The 19,422-nt window shown below is 36.7% G+C and overlaps 4 protein-coding genes across 4 annotated transcripts; 3 read left to right on the forward strand and 1 right to left on the reverse strand.

Moving 5' to 3' along the window:
- The first annotated feature begins 6,535 nt into the window (after positions 1-6,535).
- On the forward strand, positions 6,536-10,418 carry LOC103958748 (WRKY transcription factor 72B). Its single transcript, XM_009371059.3, is given in 7 exon segments — positions 6,536-6,795; positions 7,213-7,293; positions 8,036-8,119; positions 8,246-8,812; positions 8,923-9,036; positions 9,152-9,283; positions 9,286-10,418. Coding segments are annotated over 7 exon segments (2,058 nt in total). The 5' UTR covers positions 6,536-6,666; the 3' UTR covers positions 10,237-10,418.
- A 2,031-nt stretch (positions 10,419-12,449) lies between these two features.
- On the forward strand, positions 12,450-14,817 carry LOC103958747 (ubiquitin-conjugating enzyme E2 2). The gene is made up of 6 exons (XM_009371057.3): positions 12,450-12,608; positions 13,208-13,349; positions 13,492-13,517; positions 13,861-13,950; positions 14,055-14,143; positions 14,389-14,817. Exons 2-6 carry the CDS (start codon positions 13,225-13,227, stop codon positions 14,452-14,454), a joined length of 396 nt encoding a protein of 131 aa, XP_009369332.2. The 5' UTR covers positions 12,450-12,608; positions 13,208-13,224; the 3' UTR covers positions 14,455-14,817.
- Positions 14,818-15,597: 780 nt separating this feature from the next.
- On the forward strand, positions 15,598-16,839 carry LOC103958818 (F-box protein SKIP23). Its single transcript, XM_009371139.2, is given in 2 exon segments — positions 15,598-15,715; positions 15,717-16,839. Coding segments are annotated over 2 exon segments (1,029 nt in total). The 5' UTR covers positions 15,598-15,649; the 3' UTR covers positions 16,680-16,839.
- Positions 16,840-16,982: 143 nt separating this feature from the next.
- Positions 16,983-19,422, reverse strand: LOC103958746. Its single transcript, XM_009371056.3, has 6 exons — positions 19,264-19,422; positions 19,080-19,179; positions 18,178-18,526; positions 17,565-18,039; positions 17,425-17,480; positions 16,983-17,318 (listed from the first exon to the last, which is right to left on the reverse strand). Exons 1-6 carry the CDS (start codon positions 19,298-19,300, stop codon positions 17,277-17,279), a joined length of 1,059 nt encoding a protein of 352 aa, XP_009369331.2. The 5' UTR covers positions 19,301-19,422; the 3' UTR covers positions 16,983-17,276.

A 19,422-nucleotide genomic window follows, 5' to 3' on the forward strand; every position in this document is an offset into this window, starting at 1 on the left:
TAGGCCCATAGTGCCTATGGCCTGTAACCAATGTTCGATAAAATGCCTAACTCGACAAGGCTTGACAGAAATCATGACTCGGCAGATACTCACTAGAAACTCAACGAAATAATCTAATGAAGTTTTTTAGTCAAATTATGACCTCATTATTATAAAATTATGACTCCATATCAGGGATAATCTATTAGATTCCACATCCACACTAAACGAGCCTCAACAGTAAAATAATTGAATTAGAAATATTGACTAGACTACCCAATAAAAGTAAGTGTGACATCCCACATCGTCGAGGGGAGTGATCCTTAAATGTATATTCTCATCCCTACCTAGCACGAGGCCTTTTGGGAGCTCACTGGCTTCGGAGTTCATCGGAACTCCGAATTTAAGCGAGAAGGGGGCTAGAGCAATCTCATGATGGGTGACCCACTGGGAAGTTGCTCGTGAGTGAGGGAATGGTAAGCCCAAAGCAGATAATATCGTGTTACGGTGGTGGAGCGGATCCGGAAAGAGATCCGTCCCGAACCGGGATGTGACAGTAAGTGCATCAACAACAAAGTTCACCTTGCGGGGAAAAAAAAAGTGATAAAAGCGACGTGCCATCTTTTAAATATTCAAAACCAAAGTTCGAAGAGACCAATGGGCAGAGCAAATCACCATTAATAGCATCAGTGCCAATTTAGATCCATGTTTTGAAAGCCTTTCGAAATGCTAGCTTTGAGACCATCAGTCAATGCCTGACCTTCAACATTCAATATATTCGAGAACCCAACTAGGCTGTTGTTTAGTTTTTGTCATTTTTATCGTGTTTTTGGGCATTTGATATTCCCTGTAAGTATAAAAATTGTGAGACTACAACATGGTTACGTGGTATAATCATGTCATATGTTAGAATAATATGATATAAATGCATGTTCACTCATATTCTAGCAAGTGTATTTGTTATAGTACGTAGTTCTCATATAACACGATATGTTTTCTGCCAACGAGTGTTGGTTGAGTTGATGAAGATTGTTCTCTGTGCTAGACCAAGGTTTAGGTTCGAGTTCTGTTGCCGGTAATCCATCTTGGTAAGCGACCAGTAAAAATCATGAAAGGGACTAAGACCGCCTTGATAAGTCCTCAAGAAGCTTGTGATATGTCTTGCCCTGGGATGGGTTAAAAAGAAAAACAATTTGGTCCGTGGAATGCATTTATGTGCCTATGTTGGCTTAACATTTTGTACTAATTTTGAAGTGGCAATATATGTTCAATAGAAGGTTCCTTGAAACTTGCGAGTCATCATATGAAGGTTCAAGCCATGGTCAATGGTCCGCAGTCACCTCTATCGACGGTCTTAGCATTTTTCCTCGTTGGTTCCATTTAAGGCTTTTTCTTCTTATATTTGGTGACGGCTTCTAGACGTACCATGGTGATGTAAAGTTTAAATGTGCCCATCAGCGGATTAATTATCCACACATCCTATTTTACTTCTCACACACGTCTTGATAATTTCTGTCCATTAATCTTCTTCAATTCATCCGATCTGACGGTCGAAAATTAAAAAGGTGTGTAAGACACCCCATAATTATACAAGCGCTAAGAAATTAAGCATGAATTGCTCACATCAAGAAATACAGAGACTTCACATGTATTTTTAAAAAGTTGAGCTGCTTCTCATATATTATCAAATGATTTTATAGTAGAATATTAATTTTCTCCATAGTATCATAAAACGTTAACTAACGTGTTGAGTTCAATGATTTACATCACCGAATATGTATTATCCATGTGTTAGTCCCAAAAAACTTCACATAAAAGCAGAAGTGTTGAGAATGTAAATCTTGCATATATTTGAAAGGTAAGGAACCTTGCACTTCCTTCAAACTGTATGGATGATCGATCTTGAAGAGAAAATGTTATCAGCGAGACATGTTTATTCTTCGAGTCTCGGATGTTCGATCAACCTTTTGAACATTTTTTATTGAAACGTTTTTTATCCACGCAGAAAGAAATAGTTCTTTAAATTATGGGATCGATGGGTCTTGCGTAAATATGTATGATGGGAAAAGGATTTTCTCCTGATCTCTTCCATCTAATTATTCTCATTAAACAATTCAGGCTTTTGAAATTTGATCCAATGACTACAAACAAGGATTAACTATAAAAGTTATAATAATTTTAGTAGTTGGATCAAATTTAAAGTCTGGATTGTTTGATGAGAAGGATTAGGTGAAGAGAATCCATTTCTCATCATCCGGAGAGGATCCCTTTCCTGTATGATGTTCATATTAAAAAATGGTGATGCTATCCATACACCTTTTTACCTTCCACTTGCCTTTTTTAATTTTTTGACCGTTGAATCAAATAAATTGAAGAAAAACAAGACACAAAAATTAACAGAAGTTGTGTAGAATATTAAAAAAAGAAAAAAGATGCTTGGATAATACCACCCTTTTTAAAAAAATGAATACGGAGACACCCATTGACATTTGAGAGCTTATACCACCTACTTCTATATCCTTTTTTTTTTTCTTGCTAGATTCCACTTTAAACAAAACAATATAGAGTGAGAAGCTCTTGAACAATTGACTCTAATAGAAAACATAATATATAATTAAGATCCATAAACATATATAAGCATGCATTATTATTTAGTTATTTGGTTGGTTGGTTCATGTACTCATATCTCTGTCATCTAAATAATTTGTTGACTAATTAGAGTCTTTAATTATCCGAAAACGAGTAAAATCAACCATGATTAATTAAATACCACATAAAGCATGTTAATTTAGTTTGAAGGCAATAATAATCTACATGATTAGCATAAACAGTACCGCTATAATATACCATTTAATCTTTGCCTATGCTCTTCATCTTTACCGATTAATTGAATAATATTTTTCATGAAGTTAATAAGGTAAAAATATTTATTAATGAGGATCAATTCAAGTTATCTGAACAGAATGAAAGTTACTTAGGTTTTTTTTTTTTTTTTTTTGGTCAAACGATAGATTTTTGTTAGATTAGCTAATTAACGACAGGTTTCGAACTCACACCGTCATGCAATGACTCAACTCATTTCCACCACTGTGGTAAATAACCACTTGCAAAATTACTTAAGTACTTGCTCCAAGCTTTTAAACCCTAATAATTCTTCACCGTGTTAAAAGAAATCTTAAGTTTGAATCCAACATACACGAAAAAAGTAATATCCAATTGCATGATAAACTCACCTTTAATTAGGGTTTCAATTAATAATTATTTGAAATGCGCGTAAAACAGAAACCCAAATCCCAAGTAATACTTTGATCACAATAGTTGACCCTGCTTATATAATAATCCACTAGTATTTATCTTAATATACAGCCAAGAATCTAGCAGAAGTTTCAAAGTAAGGGGGCTTTGGTCACCAAAACGAACAAAAAATTGCGAAGACTTCTTGAATATGAATTCTCGATGCATATATATATATATATATGACTGTAATTGAGTTGTGACATCCCACATCGCTCAGGAGAGTGATCCTTATATGTATATTCTCATCCATACCTAGCACGAGGCCTTTTGGAAACTCACTGGCTTGGGTTCCATGGGAACTCTGAAGTTGCGAGAGCACTCCCAGGATGGGTGCCCCATTGGGAAGTTCTCGTCTGAGTTCCCATGAACAAAACCGTGAGGGCGTGGTCGGGGCCCAAAGCGGACAATATAGTGCTACGGTGGTGGAACGGGCCCGGGAAGTGGTCCCCCCCGGGCCGGGATGTGACGGAGTTGTCTTGAATTAATTATGTATTATCTTATAGAAACTTAATAGCCTAAAATACATATTAAAAATTTTAAATGAAACCAAATTTAAATTAAAATAATGCTTATCCCGGATCAAATTAGAAGCGTGAATAAGGTATAGAGGCCATTGACCTATTGGGATGTTAATATTCTAAACTAAACTAGCTGCAGCAGGTAATTGAAAGCTAAGTTAACTCAAATATATATATATCGATCTGATGTTTATTAATATGCATGACCAATTCTAAAGTAGGGAAGATCATCCGTACCATTCATGTATAGAGACCAGAGGTGGATGCACATTGGGACCTAGATGATTCCAAGACCATTCAAAGTTTAGAAAATATACATGCGAAGGTCTTCTGATGACCCTCCGAATGTTTTGTACGGGTCCCCTTATACCAAGTGTTTGATGTAATACTTATTAATGCATATATCTACAGGTTGCATGAACAACACTTAACAAATTCTCTTGATATATCGCTGATCAAGTGTTTGACGAAAAGCCTAAGTGAATAAACAGATTTTTTTTTTTTTTTTTTTGGTGTGTTTCGTGCTCTATTTCTAGTTCTATCTAAAAACTTGGACCTTTAAAGGTGGTCTAACCAATCTAATTGAAAATTAAGCGTGATTTTTGTGGTATCATCAAGAGTTTCATAACTTAATTAGTAACAAATTAGGTTTAAATATAGTAATAATAGAGAGATTAATTTTTTTTAAAATAATTTTTGAAGCCAACGATGTTGTGGAAGAGAGAAAAACTTAAACACAATACTTAATTATTGTGAAAGAGAAAAAGTTGAACACAATACTATGTTAAAATAAATGTCTTTATCTCAAACAAATTTCACTTGGATCAAATGCACACATTAAACTCTCATCCTGATCGACTCAAGTAATATTTAAGCATATCAAGTTTTATTATCTCCTTTGACAAAAAAAAAAAAAAAAAAAGAGTTGTATTATTTCCAAAGTCGGTACGAAGAGATAGATATATAGCTTGGTTTAAGGCCTAAACAAATTATTAGACGTCAACGTTCTTGATCCCAAGATTATTTTATACGTACAGAGATAGATATATAAACCGCATATAATATGTTTAGGAGAAATTTTTAGTTGTGATGGAAACACAAGTAGTACACCATATGGGTAGAAAATTTTATATTTTAAGTTATTAACATTTTAACATACATATTCCACTATTTATTTAATAACATATGTATCGATCACATTGAAAAACCTCTCGTATATTTAGATATAAGGGCTGCTTATGGCCGAGTCTTGCGCTTACAAGTGGACTGCTTGTATTTTGATATGGAATATTTAATTTGGGCACAGTTGGGTTGAAGAGCCATCATGTCATGCTTCGTATTGCTTTGCTAAGTAATTTAACAAGGTGGATTGTCTATCCATCCATTTCCATAATATTTCCATGCTCTTCTGTGATATGTGATCACGATTAAACTACGTCAACATTTTGATATTAATTTTTTATAGAAATAATAAAACAAAAAGTAATAGGAATATAAAATGTTGACGTGGCTTAATCATGATCACACAAACAAGAAGAGATGAGAAGAGTATGAAAATGGGAGCGCAGACAATCCACCTCCGTAATTTAATGGGTTTCAACTTTCAAAGAATTAGCTAATAGAAAATATAGTAATTTAATGGGTTTCAACTTTCAACGGATTAGCTAATAAAAAAATCCCATAATTTGTCAAAGTTTTGAAACACCAAATTTTCCATTTTATTTGCTAACTTTTAGTAGTTGTCATTCAAAATAAATTAGCAGCATGATTTGTCAAATGACACCGCACCGAAAAGTAATCCTAGTTTCATTTAGTCGTTTGAAAATTGTGCACAAACACTGACTCATCTAAGGTATAGACATGGTCCCATATAGTAGTATAAGGTAGGAGTACTAAAATACGAGACTGTCATAGACAATGTCATATATTTACGTTTATGAAAATTATTCAACGTATATAGCGCGCATACGACTTGCTATAATTTTTGGTATACCTTGGAGAGCTACACCTAATTCTAATACCAATTCCAACATGAACGAATCATGGTATTTACGTTAATAAGGTCAAATTGATGGACAAATGAATCCAAGAAGCAAAATTTTAGAACTGGACCATAATACCTGTATTAACACGTTGACCTAAATTTTAATTTTTCTCTGTAGATACAGAACCCTATACCCCACCCCTGAAAGTAAATCCCCAGCTAGCCAATTAAAGTTTGACCATGATGAACCGATCCCCATGTGACTTTTGCCAAGTATGAAACTTCAACGATGCAGAATTGGGCGGGGACCGAGTTTTGCGGCGGCAAGCCTTCAAGCCCTTCGAGGTATTGTTTCTTTCTGGCATGTCATCTCAAACGTTGACGTTGAATTCTTCTTCTTTTTTAAGGTAATAAGATTATAATCAAAGTTGTGATACTATTTAGCATTATGATTTAGTAATATTCATCATAACTTTTAAGCAAGAGGTTTTAAGTTTCAATCTTGTTGCATAGACTCGTTGCATGGTTTAACTCAAATGAAAGTTTGATATTAAATTATGACTAACTTGTTGTATGGCTTAGTCAAAATCTTTCATCTTTCAGTGTAAATATATTGTTGTGGTGTGTGTATTTCTTTTGCTGCAATTGGAGAACGGGCGCAGTTGACATTTCGTGTGCCGTGGTCATATAAACTAATTAAGAGCTTAATTAATAATATTATATAGGCTATCTCATCTAATATATGAGTTTGAATAATTTCAAGCTTTTAAAGGGTTGAGTCAAATTCTGCATGCTGTCTATATAAGAAGAGGAAGATGGAGGAGGCCCCAAGAATATCAAATTAGCCAAAAGAGGGATAGGAAAAGGAGAGAAAACTGAAGAAAACCTATGGAGGCTGCTTTGGGAAAGTCTAATAGCCATGGAGGATCAGAAAGTGAAGAGAAGACAGTAGTTCTTGAATCTAGTAGTATTGCAGATGAGCAAGAAGCTGGTCACAAAGAAGAAATTGCTCTCAAAGTAAGTGAAATTAATAATATTATTGCATCTAAAATTCCTATTTTCTTTCCCAATCTATCAGAATTCAATAAATTCTTGTATATATGGAGATTGAGTTTGTGATTTGAGATATTAATTGATGCAATTTTTGAAGGATTACAAGCTATATTTTGATCTTATATTTCGTAACAAAATTAAAGGAAAATATTTTAGTATTAGTTTTGTTCAATAATAAAGGTTTTACACGGGCAATATTAATTTGTTATTGATTTTACTTTATGTATGTTGGGTACGTTGAAGGAACTATTACAACTAATTCATATTTTGCTAAAAAATTAAGTTAAAAGGATTAATTTATCATGAACTGTATGTAGGTGTAATTAACAATTAATTCTTTTATTAATATGAACTTCTGTGGATAAAATTACTATGTTGCAGGTTGGAAATGGAAGGCCATGCCAGGAGAATAATGAAGTGAAATCATCTTCACCTAAACAAAAAGATTTGAGTTGCAAGCAGGTAAATCCATCTCGTTCACCCAAACAATCAAGAAAATATTATCCCTTTTTTTCTCTTCTTGCAATCAACCGTATTTTAATGTTAATGAGCACGATTTCTTTTATTATCCTTTTTCTAGTTCTTTTAATTTCAAGTAAATAAAACGTAGATAAATATCTCTAACCATCCATTGGATTTAAATCCATATCTCTCACTGATTTGATTTTTTTCTCCCCAAGTTATTGGATTTACATTAATTATATTTGAATTTTCATTATTAGAGGTCCTGAAATTAGGGTACATACACCATCAATCAACATCCACAATTTGCTTTCATTATTTAACGAAGATAGTGAAATATTGGAATCAGGCGGTACATAAACCAGAACTATTTTGCCAATCTAGTGGTTTGAAATCAGGGAAGTTGTATGACAGATAAGCTGCCTAGAGTCGTATGCTTTTGTTTTAAGTATAAAATTAACCTTTGATTAAGATTAGGAATGATCACGTAATAAGAACCAAGCAACGGTGCAGTTATTAGGGTTAGCCTAGTGGTTGCTATATTTAGAGTTCGAAACTCTCTAATGTAACGAAAAAAAAAAAGAACCAAACAACGGTGTTCGGTTGACCATTACCGACTCTTATAATTTAACATGTAGCTAACACCGTAGGTTTAATTATTCTTCAATCTTTCAATTTAATTTAATTAGTTCTTCACTCGTCGGTGAATTTTGATAACTATGTATGGTACTTAATTGAACAGATATCAACCACAAGTAATATAAAGGGGTCCTCGGCGGAACCTGATCATTCAGTGGCATCTACTTCACCAAGTATAAAGGAACAGGTACTTCGAGAGCTAGCCTAGGCTTCCATGCATATGTTCACTTTGTTTATTAGCATATTTATATACAGATGAAGAAAATCAAAGGCTAGAGCACTAATTTTTCTGAATTTATTGACAAACATTTAGGATTGTCAGCTTGAATCTGCAAGAGCCGAAATGCGTGAAGTTCGAGAAGAAAACCAAAGGCTGAAGAAGTACTTAGATCAGATAACGGAGGAGTACCAGACACTTCAAATGCAGTTATATGACATTCAACAAAAAGCAAACAGGTCCAAGGACATTGCAATTCCAAGTACTAATAAGAAGTATGATCAAGATGAGGAATCCGAGCTTGTGTCACTCAGCCTCGGATCATTTTCTGGCAAACCTAAATGGAATCAAAAGAATGATAAAAACCCTAGCACTAGTCAAGGCAAAGTAGAAAATGAGTCAGATGGAGAAAGCTTGTCTTTGGGGCTAGACTGCAAATATGAAGCACCTAAATCAAGTGCTACAACTAATCAAGTGCCCTTGGCCAATCCAAGCCCTGGAAGCAGCCTTGAAGAAGTGCCCAAGGAAGAAGCTGGTGAGACTTGGCCACCAAGAAAAGTTCTCAAGACAGTGAGATCAAGTGGTATGGAAGATGAAGTTGCGCAACAGAGCCCAGCCAAGAAAGCTAGGGTTTCAGTGAGAACTAGATGTGACACCCCAACGGTTAGTTTAATAGTTCATATGTATACGTGCATGCAAAAATGAAATTTACTAAAGATTGCGAATGTAGTCATGAGATTTCATTTACTAAGTATAATTTTACTTGGACACAGATGAATGATGGATGCCAATGGAGGAAATATGGGCAAAAAATTGCAAAAGGAAATCCATGTCCTCGTGCTTACTACCGTTGCACCATTGCACCTTCGTGTCCAGTAAGAAAACAGGTAAACACATGCACCTAACTCTGTCGGTGATGACACATCACTTGTCACATGCCATTCACTATATGGTGTCCAGAAATATATTGCATGCTAATTTCTTGATTTGCAATTAATTTAGGTACAAAGATGTGCAGAGGACATGTCCATCTTAATTACCACCTATGAAGGAAATCACAATCACCCACTTCCAATGTCAGCCACAGCAATGGCTTCCACCACCTCTGCAGCCGCTTCCATGCTATTATCCGGCCATCATCATCAAGCTCCGGCCGCTTGAACCCATCAGCTACCGCCACCAGTACTACCGCTGCGCACGATCTTCATGGTTATAATTTCTATCTTTCTGATAACTCAAAATCCAGATTCTACATACCCAACTCTTCACTCTCATCTTCTGTCCCAACAATCATCTTAGACCTCACTTCAAAACCTTCATCAACATCCAATTCCATTTCCCATTTCAACAAATTCTCTTCGTCATCAAGTTCTTCCCATCAACTTTACCCTCCCACAAGCCTCAACTTTGGATCAAATTCTGAGTCCAGCACCGACATGTCTTGGAGTAATAATGGGCTCCCTTCCTATGGGACCCACTTACCTCCATATAATATCTGTAACAAGAATCAAAGTGCGCCACTAAGTAGTCTTGGAATCAGGCAGCAGCCCATGCAAAACAACATCTACCAAAATTACATGCAGAAGAATATCAACCCTCACCCTAATCCTCCTCAAGAAGTTCCTCATCAATTTCAACCAGACTCTATTGCAGCTGCCACCAAGGCAATCACATCTGACCCTAGCTTTCAATCCGCCTTAGCAGCCGTGCTCACATCAATCATTGGCAGCAACAGTACTGCTGGGACCACTGGCATTACTGGAACCCTAGGTCATATTAATCAAGCAGGTGGTGGAGACAGTAGTATCAGTTTGGCTCAGAAATTCAAATGGAGTGACCACTTTCCAGGAAGTACTACTACTACTACTACTACTACTACTACATCTTCTTCTTCACCATTCCTTCAATCACAGATAGGTAATAACAGTAGTAGTATTGGATGTGCATCAAGCTATTTGAACAAAACAACTCCGCCGAATTCGCAGCCGGGGAGCTTGATGTTTCTGCCACCTTCATTGCCATTTTCAAGTGCCCCCAAGAGTGCATCTGCATCTCCTGATGATACTAGAGATCACAAGAGTTCATAGTTTATGAATTGAAAAATAAATATTTATTATTTGTAAACATTTAATTGATTCAAACAAGGTAATTAAACCGAGTTTTTTTTTTTGTGTATTTTAGTCTGTGTTATTTAAGAAATAGCAGTGGTGATGGTAGGGTTGTAAATTGTATTTAATCCTGGACGTGGAAAGGATTGACGATTTGATTAGCTGACATAAGCTTTTACATTTTAAATTGTGTTGTAAAATTGACGGTGTGTGCAGTGTAATAAATAAAACATGACACAAAACTTACGAGATCAGGTTCCTCTACAGTCAGTGTGACTGGAGTACGTCATCGGGGTAGCGGTAGTGCTTCCATTATAATTTAGAATAATAAGAGTACAAAATAATTCTCTCTATTATCCCCTCTCCTCTTCCTCTCTTTTCTCTCTTCCTCTTCTTCTCTTTTCTCTCTTCCTCTTTCTTCTTTCACAATCTCTTCCGTGAACCTCTTCTTCATCTCTCATTCATTTTATAAGCAAAGAACACTATTCACTTTACAAATTTTCCACAAACGAATAGTGAAAATAATGTGAATCAGTAGTAACAAATTATTCATGTGGGTCATCCACATTATTCACAACAAATTATGTATTATATTTATTTACGTGCCAAACACATCTCTAACACTTTGGTGTCATATCTCCAAATGTAAAAATAACCTAGAGATTAATAGTCAAATTATGTATAAACTTTATTCACCTAGCAAGCAAGAAGGGGAAAGGCCTCCTATATAGAAGGGATCCCCATTTTTTTTTTTATATAAAAAAATAGGGATTAGTTGTTGGGATCACACCATATCGAACTTTAACGATCCAAACTATCTATTTTTTCAAGTTGCACCTCATATATCATTCTTGCAAAATAGTAGGTCAAAGCTTTTTATAAGAAAAGTAAAAAGCTGGAATCCAAGAAGATTGTAAATTGCAAACAAAATAGCTAACAAGTCAGTGTAAGAAAGAGAATGAGTGAGATAATCAATAGAAAATATCCATTCATTCGGACTCCTTTAGCCAAATCGAAAATATTTAAGACATCGAAGAAATTAACAAACCATTTGTTCTATAAGAAACAATAAAATTTCATCGTGATAATTAGATATGCAAATGGTTTCAGGTGGAATTGAATTTTTGCATGGTGATCTATAAATTAAAACTTGCAAAATAAAAGTTCGGATCGTTGAAACTGGATATGAAATGAGTGCCACAACTAATTCCTATTTTTTTCAGACAGGAGAATCTCTTCCCTTAAGAGGGACTGATATATTACTAAAACTTGATTAAAAAAATGTATATAAACGCTCTGCCCCGCTACAAGAAATGAAGCAGTCGCGAAATGGAAAAGAGGCGATCGAACGACTAAATTAAAACCCAACCAAGCCACCTTAAGTTCTTTGCCTGAATCTGCATCATTTTTCAGCTACCTCATGAACTTTTAAGGAGACAATAAAGGAGCAAGAGGAGATGATGAAAATTTTAGCTGGCAAATACAATGTGATTATAATTTGTAAAGATCAAACCATACATGAATCATGGTTTTGAAAAGGAGCGGTAATGGATTGTTTATATTTTTTTTTCGCACAACGAATTTCACCTGTATTGACAGGTGGTAATTATATATTAAAAAGTATAATCGTTGTTAACGAAGTATAAACACAAGTCTTTCTATGAATCTTATGCACGTTAGTGGGATTGTTGTTTATGTACGAGTGTGATATTTGACAATGAATTGTTAATACTTGTCTTTCTTTATTATGAATGTAATTCAGATCGACGATTGATTGTTGGTCTTGTAATCATATACGAGTGTTATTGTTGATAACAAAATTGTTAAAATACATCTTTTTTTTTTCTCCAATAAATCTTATGTACATTAATGGTTGACAATACAACAATATTATCGTTAAAGTTCGAACTCAGAAACTTCACATACAAGAGTAAACGCTATTAGCCGTCTCCCATAAAAATAGAAACCATAAAAATGAAAAAGAAAAGGTAGAGAAAATATTCCCCTTCCACTATTTTAGGAGAAAAGCAGATAAAGAAAGAGAAGGCCAACTAGCAGGTGGGGTGGGGACAGTGCTGAGTAGACCGACCCCACCACAAAATTCCCGAATTCTTATTCACTTGAGAATTAAATTAAATATTTGGTGTAATAAAAGCTAGTACAAAACGAAACTCCATCGCTCTCTCTTCTCTCTCTCTCACGGGAACTCTGTGTTCCTCTCCCCCCTAACCTAATGGCTTCGGCTTCGATCTGATCAAACCCACCTCCAAAACCCTTCCTTGATCACCATCTTCAGCAACCCAATTCTGAGCCTGCTCGGATCGGGACCTCTTGGAGATTCGGAACTCCAGGTGAGATAATTTTCCCCAAATTTCCCCCAAGTTGTATTCAATTTTATGTCGTTTCAATTCGTTTTCCATTTTAATTTGGAATTTTTGATATTGTAGGAGGGTAGCGCATGTATAATCAGAAAGAATCAATTTTTGTATTGGACTGGGGTCAAATTGTCCAGCTTTGTTAGCTATTTGGTCCCCTGTGTATCTGTAATCTGAATAATATGAATTAGGGGTTTTCGGTTAGTGTCCAATTAGTGAAGAAAGGATGATTCTTTTTTGTTATTTTGCATATTTAAGCAGTAAACATCTGAAAAGCTGCTTAATTGAAGTGAAATTTCCAGTTTTTGAGCTCGATTTCAAGTCTTGATCTTTGAATTTGTTTATATGTAGCTCAGCTGAAGCTATCTAAGTCGTAGTTTAAAGTATTTGTATTGGTAATTATGTGTTTCCGTTGGGCAAATTGAGTTGCACCAGTATATTTTGTGTGCAATTTGGTGTAGAAAAGTGGTTTTTGATGTTTTGGCAGGCATTGGGAAAAAAGATGAAATTGGTTTCCGCTGAATGCATAGTTAATCTTAAAATACGGTTTATTAAATGGGGTTGATGATATATAGGTGGTAGCAAATTAGCGATGTCGACTCCTGCAAGGAAGAGGCTGATGAGAGACTTCAAGAGGCTGCAACAGGACCCGCCTGCAGGGATTAGTGGGGCGCCACAGGATAACAATATAATGTTGTGGAATGCTGTTATATTTGGGTAAGTTGGAAAAATGCCTTGCATAAAAGAAATCTACTGATGTTTTCTCTTCTATTTTGCAACATTAATTTTTCATTTTTCCGGTATGTTTAAGTACGGTTGGATAAGCAATTTCTCGTTTCTTGTCTGGTTTGGATTGCAGTCCCGATGATACTCCTTGGGATGGAGGTCAGTTAATTCTTGCACTGAAGCTTTTGATTATGTTAATGCGTTTCAGACGTGGGATATTCTTTTCTCAGTTTTACATTCAGGAATGAAGACAAACATCCTGTACAGAACTTTACGTTATTCTTTAGTTTAACAGTGTGGAATCACAATTTCTGTTTTTTTTTTTTTTTTCTTCTTTCAGAGTTTAAGCTTTCTTCTTGATGAATTAATTAGATAATTTCCTCCATTGTTTGTGTAGTTGTGCCTTTTTTCTCATTGATGTGACAATGGTATGCATATTTCTGTTAAACAAGCTTAACTATGTTGATGTATACATTAACGAACTTTACTTGGAGCTATACAGGCACGTTTAAGTTGACTCTTCAGTTTACGGAGGATTATCCAAACAAACCACCAACAGTCCGGTTTGTTTCTAGGATGTTTCATCCAAATAGTAAGTTGGAGCACACATATCCTGACATGAGCATTTACTTCGTGTTACTCGTTAAACAATTCTCCTCTGGTTTATAACTTCAATATTCTCTCAAATTTGGTCAGTTTATGCGGATGGGAGTATTTGTTTGGATATTTTACAGAATCAGTGGAGTCCTATATATGACGTGGCAGCTATACTCACGTCCATCCAGGTATGGTTTGATTGTGTGTGTAGCATTGTTATTTCCTTGGTTATATTTATGAATCTACAAAGCAGGTAACCAGGTAATCATGTGAAAAGAAGCATATATATAGCTTAAGAGATCGTCTTTTGGATGTTAATATTTTGTTTCTGCACCTTAGTGTCTCAGGAAGAAGGTTATAGTAGTACCCTACACATGTAAACACGGGTTTATACGTTGAGAAGATCCTAACTGTTTGTATTTGTTTATTGCAGTCACTACTATGTGATCCCAACCCAAACTCTCCTGCAAATTCAGAAGCTGCTCGCATGTTTAGCTGAGAACAAGCGTGAGTACAACCGAAGAGTGAGGGAAATTGTGGAACAGAGTTGGACAGCAGACTAACCCCGTCAGGGGGGAGCTTGTAGGACTGCCCGAATTTGTCCGAAGGGGTCTTATGAGTAGCATGGCTGCTGTGAGAATCATTGTGCAAACTTATCAGCATTTATCCTGTATTTTCAAGGTTTTCATCCCGAATTACGACGCTTAGGATTTGCTTTGTCTTTTTTAAGAATATGTCTTGCCAGTTGACATTGGTAAAGCTCATGTAAAATAGTGTTGTGTATCAATTTGCATTGGTTTGTTATGAACTTGGTTCAGTATTTATCAAAATCTATGGTGAGATGCAAGAAAATTGAATTTCATTGTCGACGTTGGAAATCACTCTAAACCTAAAGGATGTAAAATATAGTGTAAGCAATATTCTACTGATCTAAACTTCTTGAAGGGGATTCAAACTTTTAGATGAATGGCTAGACTGGAAGAAAATGTTAAAGTTTCAAAGGCATGGGCTGCAGTCCACCTCTAATAGCATTGATACCGCCTCACTTCTTATTTTCTTTTTTAATCTTTATAAACAAACAATATTATCTACACTAAGGAAAGAGTGTGGACTTAGCCTCATAATGGGCTAGCAAAAATGTGATTCAAATTTGCCTATAGCGATAATCGAATCTAAAACCTCTCACTTACAAGTGAAGAGGAATACCACTAAACTGTAGCATTTAGTGGTAATAACGCCCCACTTAATCACTCATGCAATCAATAAGTGTGGAATTTTATACACAAGGCTTCAATCCAGTTAGGACATTGAACCATTTCATATAAGTTATATCTTTTAACATCTGACGTCGGATTTTTTGCTTTATTAAAAAATCTCTTCTACCCAATTACTCTAAGTCGATTATCAGTTGTATTTTTCATGTTGTTCTCTCATTACAAAGAATGTAAGACCCTTTTTTTCTTCCTACAGTATTGAGTTTGAAGTATTTTATCTTAAGTTTAATATTACAAAGAAAATATATTTCGGACTTTCCAAACTTAAGCCCTAAGTTTTACTGTTTACTTAGTAAACTTCCCAAACAAGTACTCAAAAACTTAATAGAGCGGTCACTAACTAGTACTACATAAAAATAAGGGCTTCAGGCTCGATCGATCATCATTCAGAACTTCCATTACCTTCATTCACTACCCAACATGTTGGTCGACCTTTCCCACAACCCTCTCCCTCTTTACTTCCCATGGCTCATGCTTCACCACCACCTGTCACCACCACCACCACCACAACGCTTGTGACGGCGTTGAAGCGTACGAAAACCAACACCTGAAGTGTTTCTTCAGCCTTTACACGCACCAAGTCCACTGTCTCGAACTGCCCGAGGCTTTCGAAAAGACTGTATGTGGCTTGTCACCCGGTTGGCTAATCTTGCACGACGAAACTACGTCGTTGGTCACCCTCCTCAACCCTCTCAACCGCGCCCAAATCGCTCTCCCAGAGCTCTCCTCCTCTCCGTTTTATGATCAAGACCCTTCACGTGTTCTTCACAAAGCTGTGCTATCCTCAGATCCTTCTCGCTGTCCGTTAGATTACAAAGTGTTGGCGATTTTCGGAGAGAAGCGAAGGCTCATATGTTACAAAGCGAGGGAAAAGACGTGGACAATGCTACACGATGCAGGGAATAACTATGAAGACATTATTTTGTTTAATGGGGAGGAGTTGCTTGCCACTACTGAGATTGGAAAGCTCGTTTTATGCGATCTCGATGATGATGGCGGGTTTTCGCCGAGCGTTGATGAAATCGCTCCCCCTTTTACCTTCAAAGGTGGCAAAGTTTATCTTGTCGGCATTGGCGGAGAGCTCGTGATGCTGATAAGGTTTGTGCAGGACAACCCTCGTTACGGCCATGAGACTTATGACTTTGAGGCTTACAGGTATGAACAGTTCGAAAGCGAATGGGAAGCCATCAACGGCTTAGGGGAGTGGACGATTTTTGTGGGGCATAACCACACTACTGCCATTAAAGCTCAAGATTTCAAGGGCCTGATAAAACCTAACTGCATCTACTTCACTGACGATAGTTTGGACATGGAAGATAGCTTGATGGTTGGCCCCGATTCCGGAATCTTTAGCATGGAAGAAGGAAAATTTGAGGCGCTCGGATGTGATTTGAGTGGATTCATGCACGTTTGGCCTCGTCCGGTCTAGTTTATGCCTAACATGGCTTGAAACATGTATTTCTTTGGATGTTTTTCTCTTTAATGTACAATTACGAATGTTGTTTAGAGCAACAATTCAAGGGATTGATGTAATTTTCATGTTCTGTTTTATGGATGATTCCACGTTGATTCAAATAGTAATCGAAGATCAAGACGCGATTTTGTAACAACATTTGCTTTTCTTTACTTTATTTCTTCTGTACTTCAATTTAATTTTCTTAAAATCGCTTCTTATTTTCTTTTGAATCGTGACGTTCTCATTAGCAATTCAATCCATGACATAAATTGTAACATAAATCACAGGTACTTCGGATGAACAGAAATCACAAACTAATGCCTAACCTAAAAAAGTATTAAGATTATGCCACAAAATAGTACAGACTTGACCAACAAATACTTTGGTTCAGCACAAGACATCACCAGCAAACTGTATCACAATAACCAAACGAAGCCCGGTTTTAATCCAACGGCAGACGAATACTATTGTTTAACTTGTACACCGAAAAACTTCGAGCCTCTGAAACCTTTACACAGGAAATCCCCACAGAGAATAAAATGAAGACAAACCCAACAAGAACAAGAGATGACATCGGCGTTTTCTGTATGTTTACGCTTCAGTCACATTGATAGCTTCCGTCGAGGGAGCATCCTACAGCAGACAGATTAAGATACTGTCAGTGTTAGTCAAGATTAAATTGCAGTTTAACAAACAAGGCTAACTAAGTATGCGAAACCGTAGTGTAACAAACAATCACCTGATTTTCTTTGTTCTCCTGAAGTGCTTCTTCTGCACGAGTAGGGTTAACTGAGTCTGCGGCAACGTTGAACAATTAAATAATGCACAACAGAGGTAAAGGAAAGATGATTACGCATAGGACACACTCGACTGACTAACCTTGTTCACAAGCAGTTTGATTCCCCTGCTTCTTCCTCCTGTCCTTTACTTTGTTAGAATCTTGCACACTCGGCTTCTGGGGTTTCTTAACAGTAGATACGCGAGCACCATTGTCACATATAGGTCCTGAATTCGAAGAACTCTTTGCTGAAGATGCCCTAGTCCTGGCTGCAGTAGTGCTTTTCGGGGCAATCTCCTTCTTGGCTGTGGCCTTCACCGGAGAAACTTGAGCAGCTTCAGTGTTCAATGACTTGGGTTTCAGTTTCCCACTTCCCATTGTAGAAGAGCAGCTCTTGGCATCATCATCAGAAGATCGATTCCCCTCGTCGAGCACCTGAGAACAGGTTTCAGAAACCTGAGCCTGCTCATTTATTACAACAGTTTTGCTATCCAGTAATTCCTTCAGAGGGTCTTCAAGGTCACTAAGCTCGTAGCGATCAACGTAAGATTTTAGCTCATGGCGCAGTTGAAGAGACTGACAAAATTAGAAGAAAATGATAACATATTCAGTTAATCTCGCTACCACATAAAATTTAGAGTGGATAAGCAGTCAAATGTTCAACCCAAAAGGTGTGAAATGGGAAATGAAAATAATGGGACACACAAGTTGTACCTCACATCCAGCCTCCAAGGCTAGTTTGAAAAACCCAAGTGAAATCGAGTGCTTGGCAGCAGCCTCAGAAAGCTTAATTTGCTGCAGCCAGTAAGATGGTGAGGCCAGAACATTGAACTTCTTCCGGCTTGTCGGTCTAGAGACATCAGAAGAAGCAGGGGATTCACTTCTCACAGACTTCCTTGATCTAGCCTCAGAAATTGGAGTGATGTTGCCACCAAGTTTCGGAGCTGGAGTAGTGGGCGGCTTGGAAGGAACAGAGAGCCTTCTGGCCGGCTTGGCAGGCTTGTCCTTGCCAGAGAGATCAAGAACCCCCACACTTTTACTCATATTTGATGCAGGCCTTCCCCTAAAACAAAGAAACATCCCACATAAACCTCAACCAATTATCGAATCACATCAAAGCTCAAAACCACTCTGCTTATGCATAGAATAAACAACCATGGTGAAAAATCATAAGGGAATTGGGACTAATCTGTAGCTTAACATTTGTGTAATCCCCAAAACCTGAAAAAACGCAACTCGTAACTCTATTCTTAAGTGACAAAACACATCAGCAATTTAGCCGTTATAGATTGCCAAAGATTGCAAAACACAGAACAAACTCAGCATTGCTCGAGCAGTATCAACAATTCTCCACAACAAAAGTTCGATCTTTCCCCTAAAGCAATTAACATTTGCTAATACACCATCAAATTGTTCAATTTATGTTAATTGGGACATCTTACATGCCTACAATTTCCCCAAAGTTTAAATTTTCACCCCGAATCTGATAAATTAAATGGCTTTTCCTACTGCCTCTTCGAAACATGTAATCGATACCATTCCAATCACCAGATTCTAATTGCAAGTGAAATCATATAAAACATCAGCCCTATCACATCACCATCATCAAACCATACCTCTTGGTGGCAGAATTGTTAGAGGGTTCAACGGCCGCAGCCGGCAGTTTCTCCTCCTTCGTTTTAGACCCCGAACGGAGCGCATACCGAAGAAGCTTCCCTGAAACAACCGAAATCCACACCCAAATTTCACAAAAAAAATTCACAAAATTCCCAAACAAACCCACAAAGATTATGAATTTACCAGATTGGGCAGATTGAGCAGATTGGGGTTCCTCCATCCGATCGAATCGATTGAATTCTTAAATTCTTCTTCTTTTTTCCTTCACTTCTGTAAGCAACAACGTCTCAGAAACTGGCTTTTATATTCAATTTCCCTCTTTTTCTTTTTTCCTTTTTTTTT

This window comes from the organism of the source record quoted next, unplaced genomic scaffold (assembly GCF_019419815.1).
Source record: "Pyrus x bretschneideri cultivar Hongxiangsu unplaced genomic scaffold, Pyrus_bretschneideri_v1 Contig3, whole genome shotgun sequence".
NCBI classification, from domain to species: domain Eukaryota; kingdom Viridiplantae; phylum Streptophyta; class Magnoliopsida; order Rosales; family Rosaceae; genus Pyrus; species Pyrus x bretschneideri.

Bases quoted from the DNA above. Each gene is read 5' to 3' on its own strand.
- LOC103958747 (XM_009371057.3), top strand. From the start codon at position 13,225: ATGTCGACTCCTGCAAGGAAGAGGCTGATGAGAGACTTCAAGAGGCTG. The intron at 13,350-13,491 runs GTAAGTTGGAAA...TTTGGATTGCAG, and splicing joins TGGAATGCTGTTATATTTGG to TCCCGATGATACTCCTTGGG. The intron at 13,518-13,860 runs GTCAGTTAATTC...GGAGCTATACAG, and splicing joins TGATACTCCTTGGGATGGAG to GCACGTTTAAGTTGACTCTT.
- LOC103958746 (XM_009371056.3), bottom strand. From the start codon at position 19,300: ATGGAGGAACCCCAATCTGCTCAATCTGCCCAATCTG. The intron at 18,527-19,079 runs GTATGGTTTGAT...TCTTTGTTTTAG, and splicing joins AACAATTCTGCCACCAAGAG to GGGAAGGCCTGCATCAAATA. The intron at 18,040-18,177 runs GTACAACTTGTG...TAATTTTGTCAG, and splicing joins CCTTGGAGGCTGGATGTGAG to TCTCTTCAACTGCGCCATGA.